At 42.4% G+C, this 14,196-nt stretch overlaps 1 protein-coding gene and 1 long non-coding RNA gene across 2 annotated transcripts in view; one reads left to right on the top strand and one right to left on the bottom strand.

The window, feature by feature from the left end:
• The window catches only part of STXBP6 (syntaxin binding protein 6), a 275,447-nt gene extending 274,661 nt beyond the window's left edge, over positions 1-786 (top strand). The window contains exon 6 of the mRNA XM_073800597.1: positions 567-786. Within this exon, the coding sequence (XP_073656698.1) occupies positions 567-590 (24 nt within the window). The 3' untranslated portion in view covers positions 591-786. The remainder of the gene's footprint in view (positions 1-566) is intronic.
• Positions 1-14,196, bottom strand: part of LOC141277988 (uncharacterized) — a 115,726-nt gene that overhangs the window by 23,898 nt on the left and 77,632 nt on the right. The window lies entirely within an intron of this gene.

Genomic DNA, 14,196 nt, shown 5'->3' on the forward strand with positions numbered 1-14,196 from the left:
AGTGAGAGCAGTAAGTCAAGGTCTGAATTTGGTCTATTGTTCAGTCCTGGTTGGTAAAACAGTCTAATTGTCAAGTGCTTTGGACCTGGTTGAATGTCCAGGATATTACGTGGATTATTGCAGCTTGTTTGTTTCTCTACAGTTGGTGATTTTTAATACTTTACGAGATGTCAGTAAATACATTTGGAGAGTGTTGGTCTTCCTGGATAACTAGTAACCTGGGAGCCCAGAGGCCTTTGTTTCTAGGGTAGGTCACTCATTCTGCCTCTACTTTGGCTCTTCCATTTGCTCCTTCAGTGGCATGAAGGAACATCACGTAGCACGCTCCCTGACCTGGACACGTACACCAACAACAACACTGGAAGGACGAGTGACAAATGCAGTGCTCCGTGGACCGTTTAGGGACACGCTGCACATGTACTAAGGGCCACTGTGCACTGTAATGGTGATCTGCCTCAGCAAGAAGGATCTTGGTGTCGCTTCTCATCGCGGATGTGGGGAAGGAGCAGCAAAGGAACCCTCCCCACTGCTGATAACATCTTACTTGTGTCCCTTTCTCTCCTTAGCTTGCCATGAAGCACAAATGCTGAGAAACTGCCTCTCCTGGTGACCTCTGAAGAGAAAATGAAGTTTGTTCAGCAGTTTTTACAAGAATTCTGGACCTCCGCTTGCTTTTTTTTTTTCCCCCAAATGTGGACATTTAGGTTATTTTTCCTTTACAGATGTTAATATGAGAGAAAAGGTGTTGTGTTTATACATTTCCCTAATAATCTTGCTAAGAAATGCTGCAAGCATCAGCTTCATTTTTTTCCCACTGTGTGTATGCGTGTGTCTGTATGTGTTTCTTCTTTAAGGCTTTCTCGGTTTTTTTTTTGGTAGTTTGAATATGAAATTCGGACCAAATGATATATTGAGCTAGGTCTAAACTGTATTTTTTTCCTGATATTAAGCAGGAAGACATTTTAATGTGGTGACGTCAGATGTTATTGTTCCTGGTTGGAAATAAAAGTCAAGCAGTGATTGGCTTCACTCAGTCTCTTAGGTACTCTTAATTTGAAGGTTAAGATTCTAAATCCTGAGACACAAATCTGTATTAGAAAAAACAATTGGATTTATCAGGGGAAACAGCAGTCTTAGATTTTGCTTTTTGTGTAGGAACTTTTTGCATGAGCCATCACCAGCATTCAAAAAAACAAATCAGAGTCACAGATAGAAATCTACTTTCTGAGCTACAGTTTAAATTCTTCCATTACTTGTTTCCAGGCTGATTATTTAGAATTACCGTATAAAGGATAAAATTTTGAGATGAAAGACCTAAGGAAAAGCCCATTTAAAAACCTCTGTGCATTCATGAATGTTTCTTTGTCACTGTCCCAGATTACGGTAGCCGGTCTTGAAAAGAGCTTGGATTTTTATCAAGAATTGATTTGTCCAGATAAAGGTCTGTGTAAAGGATAATGTGAAAAGATACTACATTTTAAATCTTTTTTCTCTTTTTACGAAGTCATGCCTGTTTAGAGACGCCTTCATGATGTCCTTGGGAAATGGCCTTCGGTTCTTGGTATCTGATTTTTGGAGGTTTTGATGTTGTTATTGCTATTAATCTAATTTAAAGTGTGGGTTTCTTGACAAATTGCATTTCATGGCAATTGCAACTTGCCTGGTCTGACATAAAACAGCACAGTCATGAAGCCTTTACATTGCAGTCAGACTGAATGGGGTTGGTTCATACAGCTCCTGATTTTGTATCACTCAACACAGGCCTGGATTTTCAGTCTGGGAGTTTGGTTTCTTAGAAGGTTAAAATGCTAAATATAAAAGCTGTGCTTTGTCGTCCTGAAACAAGGAGGCAAGCTGTACATCCCAGATACATATGCTCAGCCTCCCGCTGCGATGCACTGATTTTTTTAAGCTGCCTGGATCTTCAGGACCCCTTTCTATTCCTTCCTACCCATTGAGGCCATGTGTATTGCAGGCTCTTACACAGCAGCATATGATGACTTTGGGATTATTTATGCTGATCTAAATAGCTTAAGTTCTCCTGATAAAAGCATTCCCAGGGAGATAGAAAATTGGGCTATTGTGGGGGAAAATGATCTTAGTCACTATGTGTCAAAAGGGAGATGGGATTTGCCAGAGACAAAATTTCTGAATCCTCTTAGGGAGATGATCCAGTTCAAGAAAACTCTCTGTAAAATTTATCGGGTAAACTATATACATGTACTATAATATTTTGTACTTTTCTTTTGATGTCTTAAAAGTTTAAAGCAGCAAGGAACTTGCTGTCTGGTGAGTACCATTGGAAGCATTTACAATTTCTAAGAAAAGCTGAAAATCTCACGCCACATAGGTTTTCTTTGCAGGCCTCAGTATAGAAAACACACGTGCGCGCGCGCACACACACAGATATATTCATCTTCCCGAAGTGGATTCTAGCTTCAGATAGACAGTTGGTATAAATAATTGAAGTGGTAAGTCTAAAACGCCCCGACAATCAGCCAAACTCGATTTGTCGCCACGTATCTAACATCAGTGTTTGTGAAGCTGCTTCTAGAGTAGCAGAGGGTGAGGTCATAAGCATACCGTGAAATTTGAGATTTTTCCCTCTCCGGTAGACTTGTGATAGTTACTCTTCATAAATATAAGTACTCCACATCTTGCCCTCTTTCCTCACTCTCTGCTTATCCTTTTAGACTTAAGTCTTCTTGGAAATATCCAGGATTTGAAGAAAGCCTGTCTGCATTGTTTTTACCTTCCTCTATGGATTTGCTTCCAGACTGTGGTCATGTCCTTGACCTCCCTGTGTCCAAGTCCTACTACCTAGGCCTCTGCCCACAGAAGAGGCCAAACAGCAACCCCAGTCCCTCCCGGACCTCCTGACTTCTTGCACAGGAGCGAGTCCTGTGATGACGTACATGAGGTTCTTTGCTATCCTTTTGTAGAAGGTGCTTCAATACAAAATATTAATACAATCTAACCTAGAGAAAATTGCTAAAATGACTCACATTATTTGGGACCAATTCAGTGGCTTGCTAAAATACATTTAATTTCTTTGTTTCATTTCTGCACCTCACTACTGAGTTTTGGAAATACTACATTTCAGTGAAGGATTTCTTAAATTGTATTGACAACTCGTAAAGAAAAGAGACTTGCCAGTGTTCTCACTTCTTCCTGGAATGTAGCTGTAGTATTCTTCCCTAGTACTATTAGGTACCTGTGTACAGGAAGTAGACAGTGATTCAGGTTAATGTTTCATATTGAAGGTATTTGTAAAATGTAACAAGATCAGTAGTTAACTTTTTTAAGCTCTGAAAAAATAAAGATTATGTGTTAGACTTAAAATTACAGTGAAATCTGTCTTAATACTACTTTTGTGGCTAACAAAGGTTATGCATTTATGTAAAAATATTTACAGAATGCCCTCAATAAAGGATATTAAAGATAGGTTTCGCTTTTAAATTTTAGAATTGTGGCACTGCTGATGTCTGTTGTACAGTTATTAATTCTTCAGAAGTTCCCTAAGATGTCAAATATCATTTTTGTTCCTTTCAGAGACAAGTAACACCTGCTCTGTGATTCACTAATACAGCAAACTCTAATTTTGTCATTAAATATTTGAATTCTGTGATGAAAGTTCCTTTCTCTCCGTTATTTGGGAAATCTCTCAAACACTACCAGATAGGTAGGCAACGTCACACTTTTGTTGCTAATGGGAAGACCCTGTGTGCCTCCAGGAGACCTAAGAATTGGGATTAGCATTCTGATAACATTTCTTCATGGACATTCTAATGGGAGAACTTGAAATGTAAAAAAGACTAAAGAGCTAACTAACCTTAATTTAGACAATGAGCTTCTATCCAGCAAGAGTTAAGTTTTTTTATTTTCTTCTCATGGGCAAAGCAGTTAAGCTGATTAGTAGTTGCCTTTCTGCTGATATTAGTGATGTGCTCAACTCAAGTACATATTACTGCATGTGCCCTCATTCAGCAGACTATTTTCATGTCCTTTTAAACTGGAAAGAAGACTTGATCAAATTATGTCAATCTATTTTTATGGGAAAGCAAATGCAACTTATTGCATCGCCATTTGCTTTCAAGGCAAGTAGCTTTGGTGATCGCTGTAGCAAAACAACCCTCTGTAGGTTGGCATAGACACAGTGAAGCAGGCAGACTTTGAAATATTTCCTGGGAGGACTGCAGGTGGAAGGGAAAGGCTACCACCTCCACTCTCCAGAGAAAAAAGGATAGATGGTTTGCCTAGATGAGGACTTGGCCGTTAGTTAATTAGGTATTTAAAGGCACCGTTCTTGTGAACTAATTATAAACCCACTGACTTGCAAAGATGAGCTTTTCTTTCAGTATAATTTTTGTTAGCAATTATGCCACAACCAGCTCTCAAATTTTATGGGAGAATTAATACAAATGTATATTTTTTTAAATCAGTAATGCCTTTCCTTCTTGCTGTCAACGAGGACATGCTTAGAAAAAACTATAGTTGTCCCTTGAATAACGGGTTTGAACTGCCTAGGTTCACATGCATGTGGGGTTCTTTTCAATAGATGCATACTACAGTACTACGAAATCCACAGCTGGCTGAATCCAGATTCAACCAACCACACATATGGAGGACCAACTGTAAAGTTATAGGCGGATTTCTTATTATTTGGGGGGTGACCCTTTCATTGTTCAAAAGTCAACTGTATTGACTTATCAATCATCATCTGCCTAAACAAGCAGATTGAGGGCAGGGTGAGACAGAAGAGGGAGGATAAAAATACCAGAAATAAATTTCAAACAAGTGCAAATGTTTCCATATTATTCCCTGATGATAGCCATCCTGTGTCCCTCCTTTCCCTGGCGTGGGCAAACCTGGGTGGCAGCTGGACATATGTATGCACATCCACATATGCATACACACAGCCGGCATTAGAAAAGATACACGCACCCTAATGTTCATTGCAGCACTATTTACAGTAGCCAAGACATGGAAGCAACCCAAATGTCCATAGACGGAGGAATGGATAAAGAAGATACGGTATATATATATACAATGGAATATTACTCAGCCATAAAAGGAATGAAATACTGCCATTTGCAGCAACATGGATGGACCTAGAGATGATCATACTAAGTCAGACAGACAAATATCACAGGATATCATATGTGGAATCTAATTTTAAAAAATGATACAAATGAACTTATTTACGAAACAGAAACAGACTTACAGATATTGAAAACAAACTTATGGTTACCAAAGGGAAAGCATGGGGGTGGGGGAGGGATAAATCAGGAGTTTGGGATGAACATACACTACTATGCATAAGATAGATAACCAACAAGGACCTACTGTATAGCACAGGGAACTCTACTCAGTATTCTGTGATAACCTATATGAGAAAAGAACCTGAAAAAGAATGAATATATGTATAACTGAATCACTTTGCTGTACACCTGAAACCAACAACACATTGTGAATCAACTATACTCCAATAAAATTTTAAAAAAGAGCTGAGCTGCACTCCTAGATTCACCTGAATTCTCTTAGTGACCCCTTACTGCCTATCTGGACATAGACTGGCAGGAGACAATAGTTCCAGGGGTCAGTGAAATCTGAAAGTGCCTCAGGTGGGCCATGATCAGAGCATGCGAAATACAAAGACTGAGACATGGAAGAAAAACACATCCCACCCACGAGGCAAGTCTTACTTTATTTCAGTAAACGTGAGTGTGCTAATGGCTGTCCTTCCACAAGATGATACAGAAGATGGATTTCCTTTAGGTTTGCTTTTTGAAAATCCAGGGAGTACATATACATAAAATGATTTTGTAGAGCCAGAGCCAGTCTGATGCAAAATTGATCTCTACTTATACATCAGCCCCCTCCCCGTTCTCCCCTCCACGCTCTTCGCCTTGCTTTCTGACATTTCTTAAGTTCAGCTTTAAGCTAACCCCTCCTAAGGTGTTACCTGTATTACAGTGCTGGTTTATAGTGGCTTAGGGCAGTTTCTCCATCCAAGCTCTGTGTCACAGTTATTTGGGGAGGCTTTGGAAAATGTACACATTTTATTCCCAATTTTGCTTTCTTGTTGCCCCTAGTCATCTTGTCTTTTGCAAAGAAAATAAAATGGCTCCAGCAGGCCTGAGCAGTGGGGCACCTGGCTTCTCCAGATGCTTACTAGATTTAAACCAGCAAATTAAAGCCGTCAAGGAAATTAACATAATGTGCCTTTAAGCTGGATTACTGCTATAGTGTAACCTTCTGCCTTGACCCCCATTATATTTTCTCCCTTGAGCCTCATCTGGAGCCTCAGGATTTCCTGAGTCGGATTTTCACTTCCCAACCCCCTCCCACCCCTGAAGTTTTCTGCCACATTTTCTTCTTTCTGCTGATGAGTCATGGTCCTGGGCATTGCAGGTCTTTGGGGGGGCTGCTTCAGTGGCCTGTCCCACTGGGCACTGCAGGATGTAGGCTGGTTGGGCAAAGCCACCTTGTTTCCCTCAGTCCCACAGGAACCAGTAGACAGACCTAAGAGATTCTAAAATGGCCACTGAGGTGCACTGTCCCTGCGCTCACGTTTTGTCTATTAGGCATTTTAAATGCTATTGATTCTCTCAGATAGAGTGGAGCTGTTCCTATAGAACATACATTCTTTTCCTGTCTTTAAGTGCTCAACCCGTTCAAGGACGCCTGTTTCAGTGGGGTCTGGCCCCATCACACACTCATACCTAAATGTGTCAGAGGCTGGACAGGAATCGCCATTCCAACAAGTCCCAGGTTTCACTTATCAACACTGAATAGGAGCCTTTGTCCTATGACACTGTATCCCAATTGCTTTACCACTCGGGTTATTTGTCAGATGACATGGAAAGAAGGGAAATGAGCTCATGAATTCTCAGATTTCCCCTGAGAGCTAAAACATGGCTGGGATGGTTCACAGCTTCTGAAGAAAACTCCTCTTATATGCTCTGACCATGTGCACCAAGTGCTCTGTTTAATTATACTACTACATACTCGGTGATTGAAACCTGAAGCTTTCTGTTAGTTTTTCGTAAAATCAATCCTTTCTTTCACTGCCCCAGGAAGGAAAATCTGGTTCCTACGATCAAACATACTTTTTTATTCACAGTACAGTGGCTTCCTTCAAGGAGTTTTGCTTTTTGTACACCTGGAATTACAGTGACCAATACTGGTGGACGCATGTACATTGGTCTGAAACTTTCCCATACTGAAATAGCCTCAGCATTCGGACAGAAACTGTGGGAACGAACAATGTGTAAACTGTGTCCCACCCCACACCCCCCGGGGACTAAAAATAAAACACACCTTTAACTGGAGTGGACATGGGCAGGACGCCCCCTTGTGGTGGTTTACTGGAGGCAGCATTGCCCTGTGGTCCTGCCCTGCTTTGAGTTCCAGCTCCAGTCTTACCAGGTGGGTGGTCTTGGGCAAGTTATTGACTCTCTCTGTGCCTGTTTTCTTAGCTTTAAAATGGGAGTGGCTGTCTACTTTACACGTTATCATAACGATTAAATGAAATAATGAATGTAAAGCCTTTAGCCCTGTGCCTGGTACATAAGGCTTCATGTACGTCAGCTCAGCTCTGGGCTATTCTCTGTGATGGACCCAAAATAAAGTAGTAAACCTTGCAGGCTGACGATGCCTGCCAGACCATACTGCTGGCTAGAAGAATGGACGTGTTTTTCTTAAATCCATGTTGGTACAGGGCACATGGGCAGACATTCCAGGCCTCTTTGGCCATTTTTATGATCTATGGACATAGATTCCCTTGATATTTCATATATTCCAGCCCTGGGATAAAGGAGAGGCTCTGGTCTAAAGGCGCCCAGGGGTAGCCATTTTCTGGAGGAAATTTCCCAAAAGACTAAATTCACAAGAAAGAGGACTGAGAGAATTTGTCTTTAGTGTCTGTGGCATCAACTACAGGAATGGAAATGAGTGGTCTTATGGTCTAGGAGATTATCTGATATGCCCTTTGGGCAGCAATTCATACTCCTCTTTAAAAAGAAGTTCAAGGTTGGCCTACATATGTATAGCATTTCTTTTCTGGAAGCATCTTTAGACATTCAGCTAAAAGAAGGAAAGAAGGCCCCAGAAAAACTATGATGGCAGCATACTGTTTCCCCACGATTGTCATGGTGCTATTATTTATGATGTCCAAGTAAACCCAACATGATTTGGGAAATAAGTCATTTGCAAAGGACCATCCAGGCAAGAAGGATCAGGCTAGTTATAACAATGGATCTGCCCCACCCCAAATCCCAAACTCTACTTTTCTAAAAATTACACTATGCATTATTTTTTAACAAATTGCAAGCCATGCAAGTTTCTTTATAAAAATCCTTTCTAGCTGAGAACCTCCTGGCTTTGTCATTAGCTTTTTGTTCTCAGGCAAATTACATAATTTTTTTGTGTGGTTTTTCTCCTTTCAAAGGAAAATAATCTACACCCTGCCTGCCTCAGAGTCCCGGTGAGTAAATTAAGATGTGTGGAATGTGAAAGAGCTCTGGGAAGTACAAAGTGCTAAAGAAGTGTGGGTTTCACACTAAAACCTTGATCTTCAACTGTTCCCACCCAGTGCCTAAGGGATTCCTTTATACACCACCCCCCTTTCCTCTACAGGTCCATCCTTGTAGTACTAGATGGTATCATTACCCCTCTCTTCCCTCTCTCTCAAGGAAAAAAAATTCCCACAGACAGCTGGAGGCTACTTGCCATCTGGGAAGCAGAACAAAAGCAGGAGTAAGAGACAGTCCCAAACTGCTCAGGGAAGGGGACAACTGGGCTTAGAGGCAACCGCAAGGGAAAAGATTCAGAGCATTCCAGGGGCTCAGGGAAAGAACTCCTGGGCAAGTCTCCTGGATGCAGCTCACCTCAGGACCACAGGTAACTCTCGAGAGTTCTGACATCCTAGTATATAAAGTGCTCTCCACCCACGTGGGAAGACTGATTGAAAAAAGAACATTTCAAGAACCAGTCAGAGAGGATGGACATACTCCTCAGGACCAGGGGCTACGTGGAGGCACGTCCATGTCCTTACTGTGTCTGGGGGTCCTAAGGTAAGCCTGACATGAAGAGGGCCACAGAAACGGCCAAAGTCTTAGGAATTCACTGAGTAAATGTGAATGCAATGACAGTTATTCCAGAGAGACAGGATACTGATTAAAGGATGCGATCTGAGGACGTTCTTTCAGACACAGGAAAGACTAGACACTCTTCAGCTCCACTCACTGGGAGCAGCGTTATTATCCCGACTAGGGAAGACCGGGGCCATCAGCTCTGTTCTCCCCTTTGGCGTGTTTCACCTGGCCTCACTTTCCCTTTAGAAAAAGCAGGATAAAGGGCTAGAAGTGGACATAACTGTCTCCTCCCAGGCCTAATGCCAAGTAGGTCTCAGCCACCTACTCATGCTTCTGTTCCTCTGGGCTCCACCAGATTCTCCATGGTGGGTGAGTTCCCCCCCCACCACACACACACACACACGCACGCACGCACGCGCGCGCGGCTGTCCTCATGCACATGCCACTCAACAGCTATGTTAGATAAGAGAGCTTGAGGACCCCACATGGAGAACGGGAATGCGAACCGCAGTCGAACTCCCTTCCCTGGGCTTCCTTAGGGCCCCTGTTTAGTTTTCCGCCTACTCAGTTTCTCCTCCCCGAGGTGGAACGAGGGTAGATGAGAGGCAAAAGGAGGCTGCTGTTGCCACTGGGGGGATAGCAGTTAACTCTACCAAATACCATCCTTACAAAAGTGTGAATGACAGGAAGGGGCAATTAGGGAAAAGGACTGACTCTTCTTTCAGAAGCCATTCAAACCCATCCTTACAAAAGTGTGAGTGACAGGAAGGGGCAATTAGGGAAAAGGACTGACTCTTCTTTCGGAAGCCATTCAAACCCATCCTTCTCTGTGACGAATGGTCCAAGAGTAGCCTTGCCTGTGGGCAGATGTCAGCTTCTAAGCCATAATTCCACAAGTAAACCCACACAAGACACTGGCCTAAAATTTCACTGTAGGCTTTTTATCTAAGAAAAGCAAGCCTTGAATATAGTGCTCAGGTCTGCTTAAGCCTTCAAGAGTTCGATCCCCCTGAGTTCAGTCAGGACAGGAAATAAATCCCACCTCATTACTCACTGTGCTTTCACTGGCCTGGCCATCTTTCACTTCTCCAAAAATGTGAGGTTCTTTTGCACCTAAAATCTTCACATGCTGTCTCTGATGCCAAGAGTACTTCTTTCCCCAACTCTCCTCGTGGCCCTTCATTTCTCATCTATCAAGTCTACACTTAAATGTCTCCTCAGAAAGACCTTCCCTGACCACCACATCTCAAGGAGATCCCTTGCCTTTTCCTCTCACAGTATCCCTTCTTTCCTTTCATAGACCTGATGGAGACGTGTATTTATACGTTTGTTTTCTTCTTTACTGTCTCGCCCACATCCAGCTCGGAGAGGTCAGGAACCATGTCTATTTAGTTCACCAGGTTGCATCAGGACCTTGGATTTACCAGGCACTTAGGACACTCTTATTACATAAATGAACCTGTCCTCCACTTAAAGCCCCCATGCAGGACCAGTAGGAGTTCACAGGAAAAAAAAAAAATCCAAATACCTAAACACATGAAAAGATATTAGCCTCACTCATAGTTAGATGACACTTGGTAATCAAATACTATTGAACAAGACCACATTTTTGAAGGCAAATTGTTAACATTTATCAAGATTCTCATCACTTGAACCTGCCCCCCTAACTCAGCCACACCTCCAGGCTCGTGCTCTGCTGGTCTTCAACCACCAGCTTTTCTCGACCACCCACACTGTATCCACACTCAGATCGCTGTTTCTTAGCTCACCCTCATTAAAGCAGCTGAATTACAGTAAGTTTCTCCAGCTCTGGAAGACGGAAAGCAGTTATCGGGGGTGAGTTAACTCCCCAAAACAAATAAAATAAATACACTCTGTTTTTGTGTTCCTGTTTTATATTGGGTGTAGTCAGGTACTCCACTGCTCCCATTCACCTTCTGCGGCAATGCATTCTCCTTGACTCTAGTACTTTCCTATTCTTTAGGAATAATGCTTTTCTAAGCATTAACTGTGGTATTGGGCAACCCTCTTATTCTTCTACACCAGTTATCAGTTAACTGTCTCTCAGTTCCAAATCCACACTTTTTTGCTCTACTCTGTGATGCTGGAGCTGGACTCTGTGAACATTGCACCTGCTGCTTTTGGACCCCTGAGCAATTAATCACTTTTAACTAATTAGTGATTACTGATGTTAAATTCTGCCTATTCCAATAACTGGCATGGTTTATTTTTCCTGCCTGATATAACATCTCAGTAGATTCTCAGGCAACTGGGCACAGCAGCTGTTCCAGCCTGTAATCATTCTCCCCAAGTCTCTTTTGGCAAATCCCTTACTTCAGGCAAATGATCTAATTTCCTACTTTGCTAAGATCAAGACTATCCTATTGAAAATAATCTCACTCCTCCCACCTCCTTATCTAAGTTCTGTTGCATCTCCTGCACTCCCAACTTTAGTACTCCTGTACCTATTTAATGAGTACCCCTCTTCTGGAGCCCTTGATTCCCACTTCCTTCTGCTTCTTCAAAGACCTACTCCATCAACAATAACCTCATTTTCTTATATCACTAGTCTTTCCTCCTTCACTTTTCCTTCTCTCTCTTTTTTTTCTTTTTTTTTTTTTGTGGTACGCGGGCCTCTCACCACTGTGGCCTCTCCCGTTGTGGAGCACAGGCTCTGGACGCGCAGGGTCAGCGACCATGGCTCACGGGCCCAGCCGCTCCGCGGCATGTGGGATCTTCCCAGACTGGGGCACGAACCCGTGTCCCCTGCATCGGCAGGCGGACTCTCAACCACTGCGCCACCAGGGAAGCCCCACTTTTCCTTCTCTTAAAGGACAAATGTTTGCTTCCTCTATCGTGAAATCTGTTCAAAACTTTTTCTTGCCCTTGCTACCAATTAAGATACCACCTTCTCGCGACTCCTGCACAACAGATTTCGTGAGTGAATGGTCTCGACTCACTAAGCCTTAAAAGTCTGGTTTCTTTCCCCATCATCCTGCTGGCACTGCTCTCTCAGGGACAACCCAGTCCAAAACTCGATGACCAGTTCTCTGCAGTCGCACTGAAGTCATCCACTTTCTAGCTTTCTGACTTGCCTTCTTCCCACCCCAACGGCATACTTTTCCAAAAATTCTGTACTTCCTCTCTCCTCTTTTTACACACTTTTTTCCAAGTCAATGAATTCATTCCACACGCTAATTCTTTTTACTTGTAGGCAATTCTACTACTCTAGCCTTGACCTTTCTCCTGAACTCCAGAACTGAATTTCTGGCTTCCTGCTGGAAATTTCCACATAGCTCAACAGGTCCAAATCTGAATTCACCTTGTCTCCTCACAAGCCTGTCTTCCTTCTCTTAACATCCTACTTAGGCTGAAAAACTTGCTCTCCTTGATTTTCCTTCCCTTTCCCTTCCATTTTCTCAGTCATAAACTAGGAATAATAATAGTGCTCATCTCATGGGGATAAAATTTTGTTGTAAAACCATTAAGAGAGTTAATATTTTTTATTCCTACGATCGCTTCAGTTAGTGGAAATCTGGCAATCATATTTCTTATACACCACCTTTCCTGCATGACTTTTTCCATCTCTGTCTCTAACCTAGCTCTGACCCTCACTAATGTTGACGTGAACTACTCCAATTGGCCAACATTTATCAATAGTCTGCTGTATGCAATGTGTTTTTCATAATAAGATAATTCATACTCAGTCTCAAAGAGTTCTACTTTTTACTCCAGTGGGAAAGGCAAACACACAAATTGAATACAACCCCAAATGAACTGAGGGCTGCACCAGAGATTGGGGGTTGCAGTAGCATTTCCCTGCCTCCCCAGTCCAAACCTGCCTGAAAGTACTGTCAGATTCATCTTCAGAAACTGATCAGTTACATGAGAGTTCACATATTCTTATGCCAACACAGGACAAACAAGGAATAAAATGGAATGAAGTAGATTTGTAGAAGGAAGTAAAAAGTGGTGTGGACTGTGGCTAACTGAACGTGGTGAGTGTATGCCCTGAAAGGGCATGCTGGTACTCAGTTTCAGTCATTGTGGCTATATGGGAAGCAGGCGAGTCCTGCTATATCCTCCAACTTTTTAAAAGAGAAACCAGAGTAGACATTTTTATGTGAACCACCTCATTTGAGCCAAACAAAACACATCAGTAGGTAATATCTGGCTCATAGGCTATGGCTACCATTTTGGGAGCCCTCATTTATGTCACTTTTCTGCTCAAAAACGTTTAGAACATCCTCATTACCTGCAAAACTAAACCTGAATTCCTCAGTCTGACATGCAAGGTTCTACGTGATCTAACCCCAGCCACCTGCCCAACCTACTCCTCACTCTCACATATGATAGTGCAATCCTAATTCTACTACAGGAGGCCAGTTCTCTCACCTCCTAGGCTTTGGTCACAATGTGTGCTGGCCCAGGATGCCATCCCCATTCAAATATTGTCTATTAATGAAAACACAACGACCCAAAACCTATGGGACGCAGCAAAAGCAGTTCAAAGAGGGAAGTTTACAGCTATACAGCCTACCTTAAGAAACAACAAACATCTCAAATAAACAACCTAACCTTCCACATAAAGCAATTAGAGAAAGAAGAAAAAAAAATGCCAAAGTTAGCAGAAGGAAAGAAATCACAAAGACCAGATCAGAAATAAATGAAAAAGAAAAGAAGGAAATAATAAAACTAAAAGCTGGTTCTTTAAGAAGATAAACAAGGGCTTCCCTGGTGGCGCAGTGGTTGAGAGTCTGCCTGCCGATGCAGGGGACATGGGTTTGTGCCCCGGTCCGGGAAGATCCCACATGCCGCGGAGCAGCTGGACCCGTGAGCCATGGCCGCTGAGCCTGCGCGTCCGGAGCCTGTGCTCCGCAACGGGAGAGGCCACAACAGTGAGAGGCCCGCGTACCACAAAAAAAAAAAAAAAAGAAGATAAACAAAATTGATAAACCATTAGCCCGACTTATTAATCAAGAAAAAAAGGGAGAACTCAAATCAATAGAATTAGAAATGAAAAAGGAGAAATAACAACTGACACTGCAGAAATACAAAGGATCATGAGAGGTTCCTACAAGCAACTATATGCAACTAA

Source organism: Tursiops truncatus, chromosome 2 (genome assembly GCF_011762595.2).
Source record: "Tursiops truncatus isolate mTurTru1 chromosome 2, mTurTru1.mat.Y, whole genome shotgun sequence".
NCBI classification, from domain to species: Eukaryota; Metazoa; Chordata; class Mammalia; order Artiodactyla; family Delphinidae; genus Tursiops; species Tursiops truncatus.